The sequence below is a fragment of the Cololabis saira genome, chromosome 18, assembly GCF_033807715.1.
Source record: "Cololabis saira isolate AMF1-May2022 chromosome 18, fColSai1.1, whole genome shotgun sequence".
NCBI lineage: Eukaryota > Metazoa > Chordata > Actinopteri > Beloniformes > Belonidae > Cololabis > Cololabis saira.
In genome coordinates this window covers 24928404-24954802 of record NC_084604.1, presented here as the reverse complement: position 1 = coordinate 24954802, position 26399 = coordinate 24928404, and the positions used below count along the sequence as shown (strand labels likewise).

General features: G+C 40.4%; 1 protein-coding gene across 1 annotated transcript; it reads left to right on the top strand.

The window, feature by feature from the left end:
* The first annotated feature begins 7836 nt into the window (after positions 1-7836).
* LOC133464615 (pro-opiomelanocortin-like) lies at positions 7837-16402 on the top strand. Its single transcript, XM_061746695.1, has 3 exons — positions 7837-8003; positions 11291-11451; positions 15411-16402. The coding sequence occupies exons 2-3, from the start codon at positions 11332-11334 to the stop codon at positions 16023-16025; spliced, it is 735 nt and encodes a 244-aa protein (XP_061602679.1). The 5' UTR covers positions 7837-8003; positions 11291-11331; the 3' UTR covers positions 16026-16402.
* Positions 16403-26399: the final 9997 nt, after the last annotated feature.

Genomic DNA, 26399 nt, shown 5'->3' with positions numbered 1-26399 from the left:
ACAGTGTCTTAAGACATCCACAGATTGATGCAATGATAACACTAATTTATATAACACTAATATATATAACACTAATCTCCAACCTCCCCTTTCTGTCTAAAATACTGGAACGTGCTGTCGCCACCCAACTCAAAACCCACCTCACCTCCAATGACCTGTTTGAACCATTTCAATCTGGCTTCCGCTCGCGTCACAGCACAGAAACAGCCCTCCTCATGTCACCAATGACCTCCTCCTATTCTCAGACTCCGGCCACCTGAGCATTCTCCTTCTCCTGGACCTCACAGCAGCCTTTGACACCATCAACCACACCATCCTTCCTGGAATCCTCCCTCAACATCACCGGAACCGCCCTCTCCTGGTTAAGGTCATACTACTTCACAAACAGACAACAATTTATTAGTATCAAAAACTGCACCTCTTCCACTGCCCCTCTGTCACAAGGCGTCCCCCAGGGTTCGGTGCTTGGTCCACTTTTCTTCATCCGCTACATGCTCCCTCTCTGTAACATCATCCGCCGCCATTATCTCCACTTCCACTGCTATGCCGACGACGTCCAGCTCTACATTCCCACCAAATCCCTCACCACCGCAACTCACTCCACCCTGACCAACTGCCTTATTGAAATAAAATCATGGATGCATTCAAACTTCCTCAAACTCAACTGTGACAAATCAGACATAATCATCATCGGCCCCAAATCTCTTAACAACACCGCCCACACCTTCAGTCTCAACATCGACAACTCCACTCTGTCTCCCTCCAGTCATATCCGTAGTCATAGTCATTATTAAGTGGTAATGAATATGTGATATGGGCAGCATGGTAGCTTAGGGGTCAGGACCGTTGCCTCACAGCAAGAAGGATCCTGGCTTGACTCCTGACTTTCTGTGTGAAGTTTGTATATTCTCCTCATGCTTGCTTGGGTTTTCTCCAGGTACTACGGCTTCCTCCCAAAGTCCAAAAACTGTAGGCAAAAAAACACATATGTTAAGTTGATTGATGATTCTAAATTGGCCGTAGGTGTGAGTCTCTATGATTGTCTGTCTACATGGGGCCTTGGACACATGCAGTTTAAGAAAACTAACATCTGCTGCAAGATTAAAATGCATGTATATATCACTGAAAAAGGTTTTAACAAATCATGGTACAAACCATTAATAAATAAATATAATAAATATGAGTTTGCGTGTTCTCCCTGTGCTTGCATGGGCTTCCTCACACAGTCCAAAAACATGAATACTAGATTAATTGATGATTCTAAATTGCCCATAGGTGTGACTGCAAGTGTGCATGGTTGTTTGTCTATATATGTGGCCCTTCTATAGACTGGCAACCTGTCCAGGGTGTACCGCTGCCTCTTGCCTGTAATGAGCGGGGATAGGCTCCAGCAGATGCCCATGACCCTTGTGTTGCAACAAGTGGTGCTGGAATGCATTTCCTCTACTTCAACTTGTCCCTGTTTGTTTTTTTCATTTGCATCCTGCAATGATTCAGGCAGAAACTGCCAAGAACAAACATTACATGTGGTTGAAGACCATATCCCACTTCAAACTATCCATAGATACATTTTCTATATCCGTTTAATCCAATGCAGAGTCACAGGGGTCTGCTGGAGCCTATCTCTGGCGCCCACAACAGGCAAAAGTCAGGGCATCCTGGACAGGTCACCAGTCAGAGAGCCACATACAGACAAACAACCATACACACTCACAATTAAGAACCATCAATACTGTAAACCCAACATACCTGTTTTTGGACTGTGCGAGGAAGCCGTAGTACCCGGAGAAAACCTACGGGGTAGATCATGCAAACTCCACACAGAAAGACTGCTGGTGGGAGTAAAACCGGGAACCTTCTTGCTGTGAGGCAACAGTATTACCCAGTAAGCCACTGTGCTGCCCCACATGCATACATTATTAGGAAAAAAAAACTTCACCTTCACTCATTCCTCTGTGGGTGCTTGTCCTATTTGAGTCGGGTCCTTCACCTTGCCTTTGAGACTTCTAATCCGTACTGCAGATGTTCCTGTATGCTTTTCCTGCTACTTGATCATTCCATGAATGCTTTACCGGCCAGTATCTTGCATCTTGATAATATGGGCTGGATTGTCTCAGGGCCATATTTGCACAGTCTGTAGCTGGGGTCTTCTCTGCTGTGGTAGACCCTGTCCTCTATCACTCTTGTGCTCAAGGCCTGTTCTTGTGGTGCTATGATTAATGTCTCCATGTTGTTTCTGGCTAATGGTAGGACTTCTCAATTTCAATTCAAAATACTTAATTAATCCCAGAATTAAATTAATAAAAATACTTTTTTTAATTCTTTGCCTTTTGTCAAAGTCTGCAACTTCTTCAATCTCTTCATGTAGCGTCTGATGGTAATGGATATTTATTGTTATTACCAGAGGTGTCAAAAGTATTCACATTCATTACTCAGGTAGAAGTATAGATACTAGAGTTTAAAAATACTCCTGTAGAAGTTGAAGTATCCACTCAAGTTTTTTACTCAAGTAAAAGTATAAAAGTACTGGTTTCAAAACTACTTAAAGTATAAAAGTAAAAGTAATGTAAGGGGGGAAAAGCCATTAAGGACAAAAGCCATTGAAAATGAATGCATCTTAGTATAATGCAAATATATTAAAGAATATATGTGTACTATTGAGCATTAACATGTGTTTCAGAGAGCAGAAGATATGATGACTAGTTGCCTACAGTATAAGTATTGTAATGGTGCAAAAAGTCAAACTTCAGAGGCATGTTATCATTTATCCTAACCTTTATTGGAATGTACATCCAAGTTTAGTTGCAGGAATCTGAGGGAACGGATGTAAGAACAAAACTGGACAAGAACATCTGAAACAACCACAACCACACTCTATCCGGATGGAGCAATTTAACTGGATAGTTTTTTTTTAAAGGCCGAAATGAACTAGAGTAACGAGGCTGTTTTTAAAATGTAAGGAGTAAAAAGTACAGATAATTGTGTGAAAATGTAAGGAGTAAAAGTAAAAAGTCATCTGAAAAATGATTACTCCAGTGAAGTATAGATAATCAAAATTTCTACTTAAGTAAGGTAACAAAGTATTTGTACTTCGTTACTTGACACCTCTGGTTATTACAGCTTTGGAAAGCCTGTTTATTTCCTGTTAAACGTGTCACATTTTGTAAGGAAATGCATGAGCATCAGAGTTGAGTATGTGGGTTGGACCTCGGAAGAACTTGCTAAACCTCTGTGTTCTCATACATCATTCAAGCAGGGTGGCATCTCCCTCAAAGGAAATCCAAGGTATGTCATTATTGGAAGCAATCTCAGTTACACGTAAAATGAGATTCTGGAAATAGTGACACTCATATAGCTCCACAATCTGGGACCAAGCTCTATCTCCCCAAGATGACAATACATGATCCCAAGAGTGAGATTTATCAGAGACTACCTCTAGAATTTGGGAGTGGAGAGGATGGATTGGCTTGCCTGCAGTCCTGACCTCAACCCAGAGTAGCTAACACAGTCAGATTGGATGATTTGCGACAATGATGGTTGAATAACGATATGCAATCCGGCAGCTGTGTGTGACCAGGATGAGGAGGAGTTGCCAGGCTGATATTGGTGTGTATGGTTCTTCAGCATGCTGCTGATGGCCCTGTTAATTAAATAAATAAATTGCCAATAGGTCTAGTCTCTACATGCGTTAAACATCCTCTCTAATAATCGACACTGAACAAGAGTCAATAGCAGAACAATCTGTGATGACTGCTGTGCAAGGTATGCAGATTTCAATGTATGTCTGCATCTCTACATCCTTAGAAATTAAAGTGTTGCAGGATATCTTTAGAAGTTATAAAGGGTTATTCATTCACATAGGTGTCCCAAGAAAATAAATTACTTCTATTGGTGGTCTCTGAAACGTTTTATGCCTAGTTTCCCATTTATAACACAACTGTCATGGCTTATTAGTTTATTTATTTGCCTTTATCTTCTGCATTTCCTTTCCATGTTTCTCAATTTAGCTTTATTTCCTGTTTTATTTCGAAGCAGTGTATCTTTTTTTTACCTGCGTCCTGTTTGCGTTTCACACCTTAGTTCTGTCTGCATGTTGTTAGTTATTTTTTCTCTACCAATGAAAATACTCTTTGGTTTTCTTTGTTCTGTGCCAGATAATTATTGTTGTACAGTACTCTTGCTTCTCCTGTGGCTTCCTTTTTGTCTTGTAGATTCAAATTTGGGCTCTGTTTGCCTTTGGATTTCCTGCCCAGCAGTTCTCCCCGTTTGTTGTTTCCTGGAAACTTTGTTAAAGACTACTCTTTGTCCACTTGCCTGCTGTGTTGTGTATTTGGGTTGACATCCAGCTTCACATGTGATAAAGACAGTGGGCAAGACTTCCTACTACCGGTACTTATTTTTTTAGGTTCAATATGGAAATAATTAGTAAGTATAGTTTTTAGGAACATTTGAAGATACCATGGACCAATTTCACCTTCACAGCTTAAGTTATTCCCGATTTCACTGTCTTTGGTGCCTGTGGTTTAAAACCTGTTGATTATCAGAGCCCCCTTAACCTGCAGTTAAAGGTTGGCTTCATTTCAAACACCATGTTCTACAAATAAAATCAAAGATACTCACTATAAGTGTTTTTTCCTGCATTTTTGCTTATAGCAGCACAAGGAACTTTGCCTTTTTTCCAGCATTGAGAGTCCCCCTATACTCCTCCTTGAACTGCCACCATATCCTGGTGAAGGGGTTTGTGAGCTATGTTGTCGGGGGCAAGCAGGTCCATGGCCAGACCAAGAGGGGTTCACTAGCTAATCATGAATAGAAGAACAACAAGGACAGTTACATCACCCGGATTGGCCTGGTGTTGGGCCTCAAAGGCGAGCACCTGGTGGCCAGGTCTTTGCCCATGGGACCCGGCCAGGCTCAGACCGAAACGGCGACGTGGGCGAGGAGCATTCAACCGATGGTTAAACCTTGGATTAAGGAGGAACAATGTGGGTTTCATTCCGGTCCTCTGCTAAGGGCTGTTCAGTCTCTGTAAGACCGGAGCAGGAGCTAGGTTTACATTGCCGGCAGTAAGTCAGACCTGTTCCCAGTGCATGTTGGACTTCAGCAGGGCTGCCCTTTGTCACCAGTTCTGTTCATAATTTTTATGGAGAGGATTTTTAAGCATAGCCAGGGGCCAGAGGGCGTCCAGTTTTGGAACCACAGGATTTCATCTTTGCTTTTTGCAGATGATAGTGTCCTGGTGGACTGAGTGAGGGAAAGATGGAGCGTGAGACTGACAGATCGATTGGTGCAACATCCGCAGTTATGTGATCGGTGTACCGGATCATCGTGGTGAGTCGAAAGGTGAAGCTCTCGATGTACCGGTCAATATACGCTCCCACCCTCACCGCTCCCACTTGGTCATGAACTTTGGGTAATGACCGAAATGACAAGATCGTGGATACAAGCGTCCGAGATGAGTTTCCTCCGCAGGGTGGCTGGACGCTCCCTTAGAGATAGAGTGAGAAGCTCAGTCACTCGGGAGGAGCTCGGAGTCGAGCCGCTGCTTCTTCACATTGAGAGGAGTCAGCTGAGGTGGCTTGGGCATCTGTACCGGATCCTCCTGGACGCCTCCCTAGGGAGGTGTTCCAGGCATGTCCCACCAGGAGAAGACCTCAAGGAAGACCCAGGACACGCTGGAGAGACTATGTCCCTCAGCTGGCCTGGGAACGCCTTAGAATCCAGAAGCTGGAGGAAGTATCTAGGGTGAGGGAAGTCTGGGCATCAGATTGCTGCCCTGGCGACCTGGTTCCAGATAAGCGGGTGAAAATGGACGAATGGAAGGATGGGTCCCCTTATAGATGTGGAGGTTAAAGGAACAATGTGTAACATGAAGCCAAGACATCAAAATCTTTAATCTGGAGTGCCATCATTTTTTCCCAGTAACACTTGTTTTTTTCGCAGCATCATTTCTCAAACAATCTCTGTTTCTGAAACCGTCTTTCTCTGTTGAGCTTTTTCTTTTTGTGGTTCTGAAACAAATCCAATCAGCGCTGGGTCATTTACTGCAGGCAGGTGGGACACAGTCAAAATCAATACATTTCACATTGAACTGGTGCAATAGAGACCTATTCAAGTAAATCCTCTTTACATATTGTAAATATTAACTTTTTACAAGTTTCCTGCAAAAAAAAAGTAGTTATCTGATCCCGGGACTTGAGTTGAGTTTATAAAAGAGGGAACTTACATGCTGATGTCTCCAAAACACGGTCATGAATGCACAATCCAAAGTGATCATATCAGTAGTAAATACTTGGAGCTTTGTCCGCTTTAACCTCAAAGTCAGAATCTTCTTAATGCAAGGAAATATACACTGTCTAGTGGTGGAAAGATGAGTAGCATCTCTAAACCACTTCCCAGGTCAAGCACATTGAACGGGCCATAATGACTGAGCTTTTTGCTCATCAATCCAAGTTAGACATTTGATGCTTCTGTGATGTAGATAAACACCTCCAAATCTGAGGACACGACTGCTTCCCGGAAGAGGGCTTTTAGTATCTTGGGGGCTTGTTCACATGTAATGGACAAATGGACCATTAAACCAGCCATACAATGGGTGCAATTTCGGTTGTAATGTGGTTTTCATGGTGGGGAAGGAGGTGGACAAAAAGGCAAAGCCTCCATTTTACCAGCTGGTTCAAGTCTCAGGTCTCACCTTTGGCCATGAACCTGAGTTTGTAACAGCAAGAAATAAAAGTGTCTGTCTCTTTTTTTTTTTTTGCTTTCCACAGAGTAGCTGATATAAGTCTGCAAAATCGGGTGAGAAGTTCACATGTCGGGAAGGAGTCCAGGGTGGCTGAGCTCCAGAAAGTTGGAGGCTCCGCAGCCTTATTCCCTTTATCAATTCAAAGCACAGAAACGTAATGTAATTTGTTGCATGTGTCTTTGCCCATGTCTAGGGGGCAACTCTGGACTTTAAGAAGTAATGAATAAACAAGCAAAATTATTTAAAAGAGTCTCAAACAAAGCCTGTTATAAATCAGATCGTTTTTCACCAGACACACGCTATCTTATGTTCAAGCCACATTTCTGTTGTACTATGTCGTGTGTCCACATATTATAAATAAAGTGCTCCACACAACAAGAGCTAGCGGGTTGAGGTGATTGACACTTGTCAAAATTGATATTTTTTGATCTGCAAAGCACTGTATGCATGCATGCGCATGTGTGTGTGAGTGCAGCTTCTCCATTTGAGGCGTAGTCATGACGTCTGCCAAGTGACTCAGGTCCTCCTAATGACGTTTCCACAAAGGGGAACACGCACACCTTCAAAAACAAGAACCGCAGAAAAAAGAACAGAAAAAAAAAGATCAAATCAGTCCAATTGATTTCACACACACCCCGTCTTTGACAAGCTGCAGCTCACGGTGTCCAGATGTGTGTGATTAGTACCGACCTTTATGGGATTAGGAGTCAGGAGCGACAAAGGGCCACTGATTAACAGCTCATATAAAACGAGCACCACATCATAATGAAAACGTGCACTTAAGAAATAAAAATAAGATCAACAATGTATACCAAATAATCCCCCACATTCAGGATATGTGAAGGCTTTGTCACGTTTCTCAAACAGAAGAGAATCAAAAAGAGGGCAGGGAGTTAAGAAGTTCACTTGTGCTTGAGCTTTTATCTGATGAAGTGAGGCTGCACTATACTGATGAGAAACAGAGTGGGCGGCCACACAAAACCCCTCAGACGCTTCCCATTCAGAGAGGACTCAGTGACGCCTCACCTTAATTACACCCAAAGTCCTTGACACTCGACGCTCTTTACTTCTCGTGTCTATAAAAAGAGCTTTCCTCCTCTAAGGAAGCTACACCAGACCCATCTCCTGTCGAGCATTTCATTACAGAGCGGGGAGGAGGCAGGAAGGCAGGAGAGGGACAACAGCTGAGTGTTGCCTTTCTGGGAGCTCTCTGGACAAAAGCCGTGAGAAACAAGGGGACAAGGACCATCGTTTCAAGGTAAAAAAAAAAAATGTTAATCTTCAATTATGTATCTAGTATAACTGGATAAAATGTTGCATGGGATTATTTTATAATTTCCCGTTTTCTTCTGAATGAATAGGAATAGATTTGTTGATAAGCCACACTGCAAAATCACCAATGTTAAATTAACACTGAGAGTGTATTCAAGACTGGAAAAAGTGTCTTTATGTGTTCTCTCTTTTGAGAGAAGGTTAGGGTTTGCTTAATTAACTTTTAAAATAGTTAATTAAGCAACAAGGAACCAAAGTTACTTCAATGCTGTGCAGTGATCAGGATTAACACTGTTGATGTGTGGTCAGTTTAACACTGCAGGTGTTGGAAAGCAGCTCACACCTGAACAAATTTACCCTTAAAGTGTTACTTTTAATCTAAATAGTGTTGAGTTAACACTGATTACAACTAGCTGCTGCATTTGTTTTGCAAAGTTTGGAGCCAAACCTGACATGCTTTGCGTTGATGTGAGCCAATAACATGCATGCCTATCTAAAAAATTAAAAGAAAGCCTCAAAACTACAGAATCTATGAGAATACATCTATGCAGAGCTGAGCTGAGTGAGTCATGCCGTAGGTAGAGACGCATTTCTGCCAGAGTTAGGAAGACGATGGCCCACCAAGGAGCCACTCGCTGGAATCGCGGAAGAGGGAGAGAGGAACAACAGGATGCAATTTCCGAACAAAGAAGGGGAAATTAACTTGTTCCCTTGCCAAACATTTCCTCCATGCACAATGGCAAGTTGGCGAAATGTGTGATAGGGTTTTCTGGGGAAGCTGTAAAATGTTTATACTTGCAAAATGAGTTTAATTGTCATTTTTTTACATTTTAATTTTGTGTTTATGCTGTCTAGCCTCTGGAGAATGACCCTATAATGATTGATTTGAATTTAAACAAAAAAAGTGGAAAAAATGTTTCAAAGATTGCACATAGAGATGAGAAGTGCATTGTAGATAATCAGTCAGTTAATGTTGGAATCTGCATGAGAATAAGTTTGACATTTTCCTCAGATTGTTTCTTTCCATACCGGAATTTTTTTTCTTTCCCCTTATCACACTGAAATTTGCACCAAAACGCATTGGTGGATAAGGCATTTTAAATCAGCTCAGTGTCTACAGAGCTTTCTGTCAGTACTGAAAAGACCGTAGAAGAAAATCCAAAGCTTATTTAATCAAATTCTAAGTTAATAAATTACCATCATCATAGTGTGTATGGGCTTGTATGACTTGGGTCTGTAGGACTCAGATTTTTTTTTTCTTAACAAGGTTACCAGATTAAATTCTGAGCCACTCTGCACATTCCTTTAGTTTTCTAAATAAAAAATGATGCCCTTGTAATTGTATAATTAAATGCTCCTTAACCTTGTGTACTTCGGAGACCAGTTGAAGTTCTTCTCATTTAATTATTCAGAGAAACCCAAGGTTTGACCAGGAATAGGCTAAAAATATTTGTGTGAAGGGAGACACGTAAAAAAAAGAGACCACGAAGGATTCTCGTTTCTCAGATGACGCACTTTAACAAGCCTAGTGCACTGATTTAATTAAAATAAGGCTGTATTTAGTAAAGGTTTGAAGAAGTTTCAGAAAATATACATGTGGTGAATCAATCATCCTGTGGGCATAAATTCAATTAAATTCTCTGAGATATCCTATATTTATTTCTATATATATTCTATATATATAGAAGAAGTAGCTAAAGACAAAAAATGATAGACAGTATATGACAGATATGACAGTACCATAATGATGCCAGAGATGACTTGTAATCCTGAGAGGACTAGCTCATGTGATGAGCTCGCAGCCCTTCAATCAAAACATTAACAATCTCTGGCTAAGATTTATGCCACGAGTTTACCAAAGACTCTCTAAGAATCAAACACAGCTCCTTTTCGAGGAAAAATATCCTATGGATAGCCAATATATTTAAAATAGTAATCTTTCTCAATATTTAAGAGCAATTTCATTAATAAACATATGTTTTGTTTTGTTTTGTTTTGTTTTAAATCATAATTTATACACTTTTTTTTAAACTTCAGAGATGAAATTATGAACCATTCTTAAATCTTTATTTCTTGACACCCAAAAGCTGGTTTGGCTCTCTTTAATAAGAGAATGAGCAACTGCCGGACATTTTTGATCAATCTGATAAAAAACGACATATTTAGTTGTTTTTTTGGAGGAGGGGTGTTAGAAAGACAGGATGCATCAGAGGCACCGCAGCAGTTAGCAATGTGTCTTTTTTGTTTTGTTTGTTGTTGTTGTTGTTTTTAGTATGAAAAACCTCTTTAAACGTATCCACCTAAACAAGATCAACCTGTGAATGAGCATTTCGGGGGTTTCTTCTTCACCTGAGAACTTTTTCAAAGGTTGTTGTGCCCAGTTGAACACTTTTATTTTGAAAAATGTAGTAAAACGGCATGAATGAAATAGCAGTAACCTAATGAAGCTCTGTCACAGTAAAGGAGGTGGGTGGATATCATCAAGCTAAATTGCTCAGGATTATATGCTTGACTTGCTTTATATGACTTTCCAACAAATTCAAACAATGGTAACTACTGTACTCAAGACAACAGTTTTCTTTCAGGGGTGTAGATAACAGGATTTGTGCTTAGAGAGAGATAAAGGTCAGTCTTTACTTTAAAGCATAACATTACTCTTTTTAAATGAAAACGGTTCCAGTGGCTTCAGTTAACAGTGACATTTGTTTGCCTTCAGAAAGAACCTCACATGAAAAATTGGAGGCAAGAAACCTTGCCCTTCTATAATTAAACATGACCACAAAGCACTCCTTTTTAAAAGTCTGCAAGGCTGCCGGCGATTTCTATACAAACCTTTACTGTCTTTGCAAACCCTGACAGAAGAGAGTTTACATAATCCCTGACACATTTTGGCCTTCATTAACCACTTTGAGATAAATCCACTGCTGAAAAACAAGAGCATCTGCTATGATATGTGTAATGCTGGCTGCAAGACGAATGATGACCGTTGGTATTTGAGCTCAACAATTATTCAACCATGACACACAGCCACAAATCCTCCAGTGCTACTTCTTCAAAATGTGGATCTGAAGCAAAGTTATATAAGGACGGGGGGGAAGGTGTTACGCAAGTCCAATGATCAGGAGACATCAACTGCATTTTTTGAAGATATAACTCACAGTTCTTTCCATTTAGGGTGATCAAGTGATGATCTTATTCTTTTGGGATTGAAACCTTTTCAGTTTTCTCAGGATAATTTCTTCTTTCTTCACTGCCACTCTCCTTTCTTTTCAGCTAAAGACCCTTGACCGGTTGCCCCCCGCACCAAGCTGAAGATGGTGTGTCTATGCTGGTTATTTCTGGTGGTGATGACATTCGTGTGCGTTCCCGGGTTTAGGTCAATGTGTTTGGACAACTCCATATGCCAGGACTTGAACACCAGGGAACAGATACTCGTAAGTTACTGTCTCCTCATTTATCTGTTGTCACTTTCTACCCCTTCCTCCTGTTTCCTGCAATTATCAGAGCTCAAAAGCTGTCTTCATAGGTCAAATGACATTTCAAACGGCCAGCCTAAAGACAGGAGGAAGTAATGGGCCTACTATAGAAACAAAAACTATTCTGTGTTTAATATTCATTCTTGGTCCTGGAGAAAGTCATTTAAAATTTCTCCTCCAGGTTGAGAAAAAACTGTCCTGGACCTTTGTGTAATGCCATACGATCCTTTTTTTAGACTTTGTACCTTTTCAGACACACCTGAAATGATGTAACAGCTCTTTTTACTGTTATTACAGAAGAATCAAATGAATTGAGGACATTTTCTGAATAGTCTCATGTTTAATCAGTAGCTTTTAAACATAAACTGGGACCTCAAAATAACTGAAATGCGTGTTTTTATTTTTATTTAAATTTGTATTTAAGTACAGTTTTGACCCACCTGAGAGTGCAGACTTAACAAGTGACGAGCTTGATCATATTTCTCCCTTCGTGTTTTTTAATTGTACTTTTGTGGCACTAGTGGCCTTCATTGAGAAAGTAAGTAGACAGGAAATGGGTAGAGAGAGGGGGGAGACATTGCAGTACAGGGTAACAGGCCAGGACTCGAGCCTGCGCTGTCTGCACGAGGATGACAGTCTCTACAAATGGCGCCCGCTCAACCCACTGAGCCATCCAGGACCCCAAAGTTAGACTTTTAATTATTCCAGTGTCAACGATAGCTGAGAAAAGTGTGGCAAGCAGGAGACCTGGTTACGCCTGAATGGGCAGAAATGTCTGACCCTTCCGTCACAATATTTCAACTTGTACAAATCACTCTCAAACAGTAGTTGCCCAAATACTTACATTTTCAGATGCAAAATGTGTGTTATGCCAATAATATTTGGGTTATATAAACACTTATTCGAGCATCTGAGTGAAATCAACCAGTTAAGGACAATTTATGCAGGAAATAGCTCCCATCAGTGTTATATAACTGATCATAATGTCCTTACATTAACCTAAAGTCTTCTGTAACACATCCTTGGATGACATCAGATTGTTGTGTCACATAATTTCAGTTTTTCAGACCGCATATTGGACCTTTTAAATCCATAACATTCATATGCAAAACCAATACTCTAAACATAAAAAAATAAAAAATAAAATAAATACAAAAATAAAAACCATTATATGTGGGCAAACTAAAAGCAAATAATTCTATGGTCTGTCAACAGGAGGAGACATTAATTTGTAAAACCTTTACCCTACTAGTCACGATGACACACGGTCTGTTTCGAAACTCCAAACACCATTTCCTGAAGAAAAAAAAAAGAAAAAAGGAAAGGTTTCTGAGCTTCTACATTATTTGGACTTTTATTGTACAAATTGAAGTAGCCATAAAATGAATCATCTGCTTACAGGCAAATGTAAATGTGATGCCAGCAACACCAACATCCTGACTGAAAGCTACATTTATTGATATTTTACATCACCCTTACTTTTATATTCAGTCTTTATTTCATTTGTAACTGAAGGACACGATATGCCACAGCCTTTCAAGACCAATCTCTCCTCTCGGTATAAAATCCCAGCTGCACAAAAGTCCAAGTTCGTCTTTGACTGATTGTTCTCTTTATAGTGCCTTTGTAAAATAAGATTTTTAATAAGAGACAGCTCCGTACCACGGGCAGGCGAGTTAAGGCACACGCAGTCTGTGTTCGTGAACACGAGCTGTTTTAAGTCGAGCTGAAGGAGGTCTAGCGTTGTACTGCTGAAACAACCGCAGACTTCAGAGAAAAGACCTCGCCCTGAAGGTAGCACATCACTGTGCCAAGATTCCAACATAAGCCCGTGCATCAATAGTATCTTCACACATACGCAAGCGTAGCGCCGCCTGAGGACTCAAAGGTTTACAAGCATCCTAAAGTGGTTTCCTGCTTTGGCTGCCTCTACCCAGAGGGCCCAGACTCCCTGAATCATTTTACTGTTTATGTTCAAAGACCTAGTTTTGATTTTAATTTTGTACTGAAATACTTTTGTTTTCCTTCTCTGAACTGATTAAAGATGATCAGATCCTGAAGTGTGGCACACATGATCCGTTACCGCTTAAGCTGATGATAAATTCAAAGCACTCATGATGTGAACAGCGCGGCCCTTCTAATAAGGATGTGGTTATGCGTCTGTTTGACTTCAAGTTTTTCAACTTGAATGAGAAATTTGCAGGACGCTTTGCTAAAAATTGATTTCCATCCAACATAAAGTGAGAATAAGTAAGACATATGAAGTCTGTAGAATATAAAGAACCACTTCTGACCAGCATCAGCAGCCTCAGTCAGTTAGCTGACTCACTGGTTGTCAATACAAGGCTTTTGTGAACGTAGATTTGGTCAAATCCCAATTTCTTTTAGAAACCTTTGACATTCCCAGGACTAAATAGGATAGGGTCCATCCATGTTGTCAGTGTTCAGTTCAAACGGTTGCATCTCTGATGGTATGAAGCTGCATGTAAAAGGGGCAGGTTTGCACTTGGAAACATTAACAGTGAAAGGTCTATACAGGTGTAAGACATTCTCCCACTCAAAATGATGTCTTTTGCAAGAGAGGCTTTGCGTCTCAAATGCAGCAAACGACAAGTGCGGCAAAGAAGAGCCAGGACTGTTGAAAAGCTCAAATCCTTTATCAGACAAAAACTGGACAACATTCCTCTTTGAAAACTCTGGTCTCCTCAGCTGCCAGATGTATGGAAGCTGTTGTTAAAAGAAGAGTGATAAACTTTCTGAGACATGCTGCGGCCAATTAAATCTAGCCAACAGGTGTTTTTTTTAATGGCAAAATGTCAATTTTTTGTGTTCTTTGAACTGTTGTGAATAAAACATGACTGAATGAAATTTGCAAATCATTGCATTTACATTTCATACAGCGACTCAAATGTTTGAGCATTTCTGCTTAAAAGAGAGTAATAGCTATTATAGCGCTCTTTCATGGTGCCAAAAATGTTTGTTATTTTGGTGGTTTGATTCTAAAGAAGGAAACCCTGTTTTCTTATTTCAGTGGCAAATATGCATTAGTTTGGAAATGCTGCAGAATCACTTCAGCATCAAATACTGCACAAAAAACCCACATAAGCTGACCATCACCTTCCCACTTGGTTTTAGCCCCCCATGAGCTATTGATGGATGTTCCCTTTATACCCAAACCTGTCACCCCCCCTCTAATAAAGTCTGCAAACGGCAGACTTCAGCTAAAGAACATCCAAAACCTTGTTTTGAAATCTTTCTCTTTTTCTATTCATGTTGTTTGTGCCGGGTTTTGGATTTGATTACCGTATTTTCTGGACTATAAGCCGCACCTGCATATAAACTGTATCCGCTCTATTTTTAAAAAATAATAAAAAAAAGATATACAAGCCGCACCCGCTCTATTTAAAAAAAAAAAAGATATGCAAGCCGCAGATATTTATGTTGTTAGATTAGATATTTACTACATGTACAGAACGATTTTGAGCTGTAAATTATGTACATGTATGTACCTAAATAGTTCTTTTAACACGGCAGCAACTTTGCTGATCAAAATGGGACAGAACCAAGAGAAAATAACCGGTATCTATTTATCTGTTTGAAATATGTTTCTACCTACTTCTATCTGCTAAAGAAGAAGTGGCGTATTCTTCTTTGCATTTATTTTGTCTTAGTTTTGATTCTAATTCCGGTTAGAGCGCCCCAAGCGGTGGAAGAAAAATCCACAGAATAGCTGAACCTTTGTATAAGCCGCATGGTTCAAAACCTATGAAAAAAGTAGCGGCTTATAGTCCAGAAAATACGGTATATATTATCTCAAACTACAAACAAATTCTGATCTAGATTATTTTATGAATGGGATTTTTACTTTTGAAAGAAATGATCAAATAGTTGGACTGATCTTTATCTCTATCTTGCAGGACTGTGTTCAGCTCTGCATATCTGAGATCCAGAGTGAAATCCCAGACTTGGATGCATCTGTCCTTCCAGTTAACGACAAAGACAACAATGATTATCATTATGATGATGGGGACCTCTTACTCAAGATCATTCTGGCCACTTTAGCATCTGAAGACGAAATATCCGAGTCAGCTCTGACAGCCCACAGCGACAACCGCCGCTCATACTCCATGGAGCATTTCCGCTGGGGGAAGCCCTCCGGACGCAAACGCCGGCCAGTTAAGGTGTTTGCTTCTTCCCTGGAAGGAGGTAGCTCCTCCGAGAGCAGCTTCCCATTTCGGGCTCGTAGGCATCTGGGAAGCGACAAGGCTGAGGGAAAGAAGGGTGCTCATGAAGGAAGTGCACAAAATCAGGGATCGCAGAGATCCAGATCCAGCTCCAGAGCAAGCAGGCCTCCGGGCCTGCAGGAGAGAAAAGACGCGACCTACCGGATGACTCATTTCAGGTGGAGCAGCCCACATTCATCCAAACGGAACAAGAGAAACAAGAAGTTGTGGGAGGAGAAACCTCAGAGGCAGCTACCTGAGTTCCTCAAGGACACTGTAGAGAAGAATGTGCGGAGGATAACGAAATGAAAACAAAGCACAAGAGGGAAGGATAATAATCAAAGGAATCTGCATGTTAGTTCCCTTATTTATGTCTTAATTTAACTTAAAAGAAGTGTGTTGCTATCTTCAGCATGTGGTTGAATGTATTTTCTGAGCCAAATGTTTCTCTCATTAAAACCTTAAATAAAGACAAAAAAAAAACAAAAACAAGGCAGTTGTGCTGAATAAAGACCTTCATTTACCCCGCGACTGCCTTGAACATCTTGGCCTTGACTTGAAAGCGCTCTGAGATAATATTTTATCTTGTGGAATCACTGTTAATTGTCCTAATATTTTATTTTTTGTTTATTTTTTTATCTTTTTAATAACAGTTTATGGTGTGGTTTTTGTATGTTAAATTGAGTTTATTTACATTTCTTTTATAAATATTATATTAAAATATTATGTTGCAAATGATGATCCCTTTATGACTGATTTTATTTTAAAAGTGAACTCCGATGTGATAAAGATTATTATCACCGAGAGCAGCTGTGTGATGAAAGCCATGAGGAAAATAAAATATGGTATCAACTTCTAATTTTCCACCTTTAGTTGAGTCTAAATATTAAAATTAGTCCTTAATTTAAGAAAAAGGAAAAAAATATATATGTTTTTACACTGTTGCTTCTCGTAGGTTTGCACTTTAAATCCATACTACTCTTTCCATACTTGCATGGGTTTTCTCCAGATGGGAGGAGACCAAAGAGCACAGACAACTGCATAGGGAGGCAATAAAAAGGAAACACACGGGAAAATCAAGGAAGGTTTGAAGACAGACAAGGCAAAGCAACACAAAGTAGGAAACGAAAAGCAAAAGAATCGAAAACAAAATGAGCAGAAACAGAACTCATTGTTTGTGAGCGAACTGAAAGAAAACAGCTGAAGTAAATGAGATTTACACACAGAAAGTACAAAAAGAAAACAATTCCCCCTAGAGAAGAATAAACAGTTAGACTGGGTTAAAGGGAAGCAGTTGTGGGAAAAGGCAATTTAGTGGGAAAACACAAACCCATATTCAAAGAATATGAAGCAATATGAAGTTCAGCATCCGTGATTTCCAACCTCTCAGATGGCACTGCATCAAAAATAATCCTTCATCAATAGCTGTTGCTACATAGGGGCAAGGGATTACTTTGGCAAAGGTTTTTCAGGAACTGGAATCCAGTCAGAGAAAACCCTTTGTCGTGGAGAAGGAGAGGCGAGTTTGTAATCTCTGGGATGGACCGCCACTCTGTGGAAACACGTACAGTTGTCAGACAAACCAGTATCCTTAAGTTATGAACCAAATATTATAAAACAAGACTGTTATCACCTACAAACAAACAGAAAAAAGAGAGAGAAAACACACTCTTTGGAGGTTTTTGGTGACATTAATGCAGAAAAAATTGTTGAGCTATTAGAGCAGCGCATGCAACCTTCAAAAACATATATTTTCCAAGTGTGTCACGCATGTTAGAACAAAATGATGCAAGACCATAATATGCACACATTTCCAAAGCATAGCCGAGGAAGAAAATGGTAAACACACTGGACTCATTAATTCCCAATGGAGAAAGTCTAGAGTATTTCTAAATGGTTCTAATGTGGTGTCTTCATCACATGTATTGTTGCACACCGTAGGTAGAAAGACACAGCATAGCAAACAAAACACACATTTTTCTTGAGGTCTTGAATGCCAAAAAGCTCTTTTGAGCATTGTGAGCTGAAATGGCAACATCATAAACTGGTGAAAGCTTTACTGTCTCAACTTTTATTGCAATGTGCTGCAGAAGTCATAAGGATGGATTCGGGTTCATACAATGCCAAGACATAGCACATCCTGAGAAGGTGTATGAATCACAGCATTTTTTATTTATTACCATTTTCCATATTACTCCTGAGACGCACATTTCCACAGTGAAAACGACTAGCATTTAAACCAGTGCTCCAGTCCTCTGAGGCCATTTCCCTTCGTGTTTGAGCTATTTTCCGGCACCAAACACAGCTGATTCAAATAAATGAGTTGGTAACAGACCAGTGCAGATCCTGATGATAAGCTGATGGTAATCCATTCATCAGAATCAGGTGAGTTGGAGCTGGGACGTGAGACATGCATGCCAGCAAATAGTTTAAATGTCAAACCCAACTGACAATTAATGTTGGAACTTGAGAAAAAAAAAAGAAAGAGTGAAAGGGGGAAAGGTGGGGTCATGTCAAAGCCTCCTTCTTATAAAGTTGACCTTTTCACTGCTTTACAAAAAAATTGTTGCCTAATGGGTTTCATTGGTCGAATTCTGTATTCGTTTGCCAGTTGCTGTCGATGAATTTCACCCCACTGACAACCACATGTGTTCTGGGTGGGGGGAGGTTGCAGGGTAGACACGTGACTCGTAGCTCTGTGCAGAAAAGCCAGTTCCTCAGGTCAAACTCATCTGTCCAAATGCATCCAAGGGCTACAAAAGCACTTTTGAGGACCATTGTGTGCACATCAAAATAGATGCTTGGCATTCACCCGCCATGACCCGACACCCCACCTCAGGCCATCTGACAAGCACTTAGACCTTGAATCACGTGTCTGCAAACTCTCACATGGTGTTTGTGTAAATCCAAAAATGAAGGGTGGCAGTGGCTACAGTACAGTTTCAAATTTCTTTTTTTTAATTTCCCTTTAGTCCATCCATCATTTCTGCAGTATTTAAATGCTTTTCTTTATATGAAAGGGTTTGATTGGGTTTTAATAAGTTCTCTTGGACCAAATCACTGAAATCCACCATTAAATTGTGTTTTCTTTTTATGTAGAGCCGCTTGAGGGGCTGGAGATCGCAGACCTTCAATACTGGCTTCTACATCGTGCCTGGCGCAGATACAATCATGCGAGTAATAAAATACATCTTTTTAATGTTTTGTGTTTCAGGACATAATTAAAAAAATATGTGTTTGTTGCCAAGCCTTAAATATTGTAAATACGACCTCAATAACATTGGACAGTAACACATGATGTGTTACTCAGTGTCATTATTTGTGTAACTAAAACAAATTAAATACAACTTATATTCAATAGCTTGTTGCAGCAATTAATCAAATTAATGGGTTTACATTTTATTTTTACCAGTCTCTGTTGTAGTTGTTTATGTGGGATTTTGGATCAAGCTCCTTCAGATTATACATAATCCTCCTTTGATCCCAACACAGCAATTTGGGTTTGTACCCGAACTTTAAATCAGCCATTTACACGATCAAGTTTCTTTTTCTTTTTCTTAAACCTGTAATTGATTTGCTGGTGCATCTTGGGTTATTGTCCAGTTGCATGACCCAGTTTAGGTCAAACTCAAGGAGAGGACTTCCGGTGGAGAGAGGAATGGAGTAGACGCACGCCTCGCTTTCCCCCCGCACTGACCTGAAAAACCTTAACTTTTCGTAGCCCAACTGGTCTTGACTTATTAGTATAAGCAAGCTGTACCTTTGTTACACACTATGGCCACTGGAACTAGGCTGGCTAAGGACAGAGAGGCGAAAACAACCGACCTGGTCGTCACCGCTACTAGCAACATTAGGAACACCGCCAGGCCGTGTCGGTGGAGTTCAGGTCGGTGTTCGCTGCTCTCGAAACTAAACTTGACTCGGTACAAGCCACAGTGACTGACTTCGGTGAACGTATTGTGCGCTTGGAGACCAACGCTTACTCAACTGAAGAACGCCTTCAGGCCCTCCAAGCAACATGTACTAACCTGTCAGAGGTCTGTGTCAGACTCAAGGCCAAAAACATTGATCTGGAGGGGCGAAGCCATCGGAATAATGTGAGGATTGTCGGCTTGCCAGAGTCCATTGAAGGCCCTCGTCCCACAACTTTCTTCTCCGAGGCTCTGATGGAGATTTTAGGGGACCAGGTTCTACAGACGCCGCCGGAGCTGGGCCGAGCCCACCGCACCCTCGCTGCCAGGCCACGGCAGGGGGACAAGCCCAGACCTGTGATCGCATGTTTCCATCGACACCAAACCAAGGAGCTGGTAGTCCGGGAGGCCCGTAAGCGGAGGAACGACCTGAAATACTGTGGCGCGGCGGTCCGCATTCAACAGGATTACTGCCCCGACGTTGTGGAGCAACGAGCAGCCTACCGCGATGTCATGGCTAAACTTTACAACCTGGGCCTGCGGCCAGCTCTGCTGTACCCGGGAAGCTTCAGATTACCGAGAAGGATGGTAACGCTTCTCTTCAGCTGAGGAGGCGTCCGCCTTTTGTGGGCTCCCTGTCTGCCACTTGAAGCCTCTTTTCCCCTTTGCCTCAGCTTTGCAGCTGTTTGGCAGGCTACATGGATAGCGGTCCGGTAACGTTAACGCTACCATTACAAACTTTATGGGACACACCCAGCTGAGCATTACAGAAATGTGTGCCTTTAACTTTCGTGTGTCCGCAGCATCAAAACCCAGCGCTCCTCACGCAGATTACAAAGATTGTTGACACATGAAGATGTGGCGTTAAGTGATGGGATTTGGACTTGGGGTCCCCGTTAATTGTTCAGTTTTCCAAAGCATCATTTGAATTGCATTTTTTTTTTATGCCCTGTTTAGTACATCTATTTCATTGTTTTCTTTTTCCATTTCTTTAAGATTGTTATCATGTGAGTGCATTAACCGGCTTGGGCTCTATGGTTATTCTCCTATATTGACTGCCACATTAGAGTGCCTTAATTGGATTATAACTTTACTGATCTGATTTTGATTTACCTCTTTAAAATGAAAAGACAATGAAAGCTCTCTTGGTATGTCTTCTAACTAAACTGGTTGGAATTTTCCCGCCGGTTCCTCAACTGATTTGATGAAAAATGTATTAAATTCGTTTGCAATTTCCACATTATCATTACTAACTATTCCATTTATGTTCAATTCTGCAATAGATTTTTTTTGATTAGGCGCTCGATTAGTCAAAATATTTAGATGTTTCCAGAGCGCTGAGCTATTCCCTTCTGAATCAGCAATTAATTGCATAAAGTAGCAGGTTTTTGCAGTACGCAACTCCCTAATTACCTTATTTCTTAACCCTTTGTAAATAAGTGTGTCTGTGTGTGTTTTTTTAACTAATGAGTGTTTAAGTGCGAGATCTCTTTATTCATTAATTGGCGAATATCTTTATTCAGCCACGGTAAAGCCCTGCGCCGTTGTGGGTGTTTCAGTGGCTGAATATATTTCTGCATCAAATCTGTAAGCGTTTTCATCATTGTAGCACAACAGATATTTACATCATGCATTTGCATAACATTGTCCCAGTTAGTTTTCTGTAATTTATCTTCAAATTGTGTCATTTTGTTCTTGGGGATACCTGCAAACTCTGATTTACCATGGTCATTACACCAAGTTTGTAGACGTTTTTTCGTTAATTTTCTAACAATTAAAACCATATTGTGGTCGGACAGGCCTGTAATTAAATTATACGTCTTTGTCACTCTTTCAGTTCTATTCGTAAAAATCAAGTCAATGAGAGTTTTGCTGACTTAGGAAAGTCTCGTCGGTTCTTTAATTATTTGCTGAAAATTATATTTTGAATAGATTGTTTTTAGTTTTTGCTTGCTGCTTTTGTCCAACCAATTTATATTATAGTCTCCTAGAAATATAGTTTCAGACCTACAATTTAGTTGTTTAAGCAATTCATCTAAATCCTGGTAAAATGAAGCACCATTTGATGGAGGATTATATAAAGACAAAATATTACATTTCATTTTTGCTGATAACATTACATTAATGGCCACACATTCTAAAGGCGTATCCAATTTAATTTCACCACATTTAAAAATATCTCTAATGTAAATCAATGCTCCACCCCCCCTTCCTGTCAGTCTGTCTTTCCTAAAGCAGACATAACCAGTTACATCAATCATATGTGTTGGGATATTACAATTTAGCCACGTTTCAGATAGACATAGATAATCCAAATTAGAGTCCGTCAATAGGTGTTGAACTTGATCTCGTTTCATGGAACGTTAATGGAATAATTAAAAGAGGTAAAGTGATTTAATTTGAAACATCTTAAAGGGGACAAATATTTTCTCCAGGAAACACATCTCAAGTCTACTGAGATCCTGCGCATTAACAGACCCCGGATGAGTCACGTGTTTCATTCCAAGTTTTCAGCGAGGGCGAGAGGGGCGGCTATTATTATTGGTAAGAACGTGTCGTTTGAATCCACAAAAACTGTTGAGGACCCTAACGGGCGTTTTGTAGCCGTATTAGGTAGGTTATTCGACATTCCGGTCATCTTAGTGAGTGTCTATGCCCCTGTTTGGGACCACGACAAATTTATTACTCACCTCTTCTCCTCCACTATATAGATAGTCACTACCCAATCATAGGAGGTGACTTCAACCTTATCCAGGATCCTGCTTTAGATAGGTCCTCCTCTAGACACCTCAATATAACCAACTCTGCAATGACGCTAAAATCCCTTGCAGACCGGCTAAGCTTAAGCGATCCTTGGAGATTCTTCAAGTTTTTTCATTTTTCTCCCACGTTCATAGCTCGTACTCTAGAATTGACTTTTTTCTCATGGACAACAGACTATTACACTGGATCACCTCCAGCGAATATCATAGCATAGTGGTCTCGGACCATACACCTACATCGGCTGTCATGCACTTTCCTAACCGCACCCCTCCACACTTCCAGTGGAGGCTTTCCCATTTTTTGTTAAACAACTCCAGTTGCAAAATATTTCTTTCGAACGAAATCGCAAATTTTTCCCAGACAAATGACACCCCTGACATTGCGAGAGGCACTCTGTGGGAAGCATGTAAAGCGTACCTACGGGGACAGGCTATTTCATTTGCTTCCCAGCAGAAAAAGGCTGACACGGATAGGATGATCTGGCTCTCGGACCAATTATTGAAAGTGGACACACAATACGCCGCCGCCCCCAATCCCACTCTTTACGATCAGCGCCTTAAATTCCAGGCTTGAGTTTGACCGCCTGTTGACATCTAAGGTTGAATCACAATTGTTAAAAACGAGACAGCGCTACTTTGAACTGGGCAATAAAGCGGGTAAACTTCTTGCCCACCAAACCAGAGCTACTGCCCTATCAAGACTTATCCCAAGGATAAAGTCGGTATCCGGGACAATAGTCACTGACCCCAGGTTAATAAATGACGCGTTTTTGAATTTTATTCGAACCTTTACACCTCAGAGCATCGGCCTGAAATCTGGGACAGCCATAACCCTCTTGAGAGGATTACGTATCCCCAAGTAGATACTGACTTGGCTGGCAAACTGGGTGCATTAATCTCAGCGGCGGAGGTTATGGAGGCTATAGGGCAGCTACAAAATGGCAAGTCCCCCGGCCCGGATGGCTTTGGTGTGGAATTTTACAAAGCGTATTCCAACCTTATTAACCCACATTTAGTTAATGTTTATAATAATTCTTTTGTCAGTGGTAAACTGACCAATATTTCCCTTTTACTGAAAAAGGATAAAGATCCCGTGGAATGCAGCAGCTACAGACCTATCTTGCTTCTGAACGTGGACCAAAAGATTCTTGCAAAGGTCCCAAAAAGCTAGGTGGTCTAGCGTTAACCAACTTTATCCAGTATTATTGGGCATATAACATCAACAAGTTGGGCTACTGGATCGACAACAAGGTTGAAACGCTTCCCTCATGGGCCCAAATTGAGCTACGATCTTCGCAGTTCACATTGCAGTCCCTTCTCACCGCACGACTCCCTCTCAAGACTCATAATATTTCACAGAACCATGTCGTAGTCAACTCATTGAAGATCTGGACCCAGTTTCATAAACATTATGGCTTGAATGAGCCTTCATCCCTAGCCCCGATTTTTAAAAACCATATGTTTCCACCATCGATATCTGACCCTACATTTCGCGTCTGGCGAGACAAGGGCCTACTAACAGTCAAAGACCTTTATAAAGAACGCGTTTTCACTGATTTTGCGGAGCTTGCAACCAGGTTTAATTTGCCCCATTCCCACTTTTTTCGCATCCTCCAAGTCAAAGCACTTTATCCAAACCACCTACCCCCAATTTCCTAATCTTCCACCCGGGTCACTGATTAGTTTAGTTTAGTTTAGTTTAGCTTATTGTTTTGCACAGTTTTAAAAATATACAGGAAATATCAAATATAAATACTATAGGTGCAGGAAGAGGCAAAAAACCCAATGGGCTTATTTGAAGCCTCCACCGAAGTTATTAAAATTGAATGTGTTATAAAGAACACAAGATTAACATACAAAAACAAAAAGTATAACTATACAAAAGTGATGGCAAACTAATAATGCAATAAAAATAATAAAGACAAAAAAATAAGTGTGTGTGAGTGTGCATGGGATATTGTTTTTACAACTTATATTACTTGTATAATTACTCCTGAGCAAATAAGACGGTACATGTCACTATGAGTGAAACACAAAAAAAAAAAGAACATGGATACATGTACAACATTACATTGGGAAAACAGTTACAAAACAACAGTCAAGTGTTCCTTCAAACGTCTTTTTTAACATTTCAAAGAGGAAGAGCTCTTTGCCAAGTGGGAAAAATCATTCCACAATTTAGTCCCTAAATCTCACCGAAAATTGACCTCTACAAGTGAGAAATTTAGGAAGATGAAGATCTGAGGATCGTCGAGTTGAATAAGAATGAACCTGTGAATTTAATTTAAAGTAAGTCTTGAACTGTCCAGGAATATTTCCTTCACTTGAATTTATCTTATAAATAAAAATGCATATCTGAAAAATATTGATATCATAAATAGTAAGAATCTGGAGTTTCTGATATAAAGGAGTAGATGAAGCGTGTGACTCTGATCAAGTTGCAATCCTAACAAAACATTTCTGTAGGACCAACATTTTGTGAAGAGTTGTAGGAAAAGTATTTGCCCAAACTATATTACAATATGAGAGATAAGGATAAATTAAACTATAATAAAGTGTAAGGAGACAACTCGTCGTGACAATATGACTAACACGCCTTATAATGCCAATGGATTTATTGATTTTTTTGGTAACCCACTCAATTTGTTCTCTCCAACTGAATTGATGAACTGAACTGACTGACCCTGCTCACCGTCAAACCTACTCAGAGACGTTCTACCTCTATGATTTACAGCTCCATTGACTCCCTTAACCCCAATCCTCTCGCCTTAAGCAGACCTGGGAAGAGGAAATAGGTGTGTTGATCTCAGACGATCAGTGGGACCACATTCTTGAGCTAGTTCACTCGTCCTCCATATGCGCTAGGCACGGCTTAGTACAGTGTAAGATCCTCTTCAGAGTGCATTACACAAATGCTCGGCTCGCAAACATTTAGCCCACCAGTGACAGCTGCAACAGGTGTAAGCAGCCATCAGCTAATCATACCCACATGTTTTGGTCCTGCCCAAGTCTTAAGGACTTTTGGCATCAAATCTTTGATACACTCTCATCAGTGTTGGACATGGAGCTTAGCCCCGACCCTCTCGCAGTCCTGTTTGGTGCTTCCTCATCTATAACACTTAACTTTCCATCAACGAAGCGAAGGATCCTGGCCTTTACGTCCTTACTAGCCAGACGTCTTATATTGTTCAAATGGAAACACGCTCTCCCTCCATCTCAACAGCTGGCTCAAGGAGGTCTTAGCTCATATTAAACTTGAAAAGATCAGGTTCTCACTTTCAAGCTCCAGCAAAGCCTTTGACAAAACCTGGCAGCCCTTCATAGATTATTTAAATATTCACCCTGAAAATAACTGAAAAGGAAATAATTAGAAATCAATGGACCAGATACCCCCTCACCTCCACCTCTTGTCTGTTTGTTGTGGCTGTTTTTTTTTTTTTTTTTTTTTTATATAAGTCCCTCAGTTTTCACCGTTGTCCTTATTTTTCATTTTATTTCTCATTTCATTTAGCTACTTATCTATTTATTATTTCTTTTTGTTTTATTTTCGATTTGGGTAGAGTGGGTGGGTAGGGAGGGTTGACAGATAATACGGGTTTGTTGGAAGCCGTTCTGGCTTATGTTAAGATTTCTATCGTTTACTACCCTTGTAGCACCTACTACACAACAATTGCCAACGGAAACGCTTTGTCACTTTGAATTTTTTATTGAATTATGTTTACTGTTTCTGTATGTGAAGTGAAAAAAAAAAAAAGATCTGTTACAAAATTCAAAGAAAAAAAAAACTTTGTAGGAGAGATGTGGTCACACACTTGTCTCTTGAGGTATCCTGGACTTGTTCCTGCAAAACTCGCCCAGATCATCACCAGCTTGACGGATAGTATGAAGTGATCGACTGGAACTAAACCCCATGTGGTGATGGTTAGTCTGTGATCAGAAGAGCTGTGGGTTTCAGTGTCTTGCCCAAGGACACTTCAACATATAGACTGAGGCCAGGAATCAATCACAGA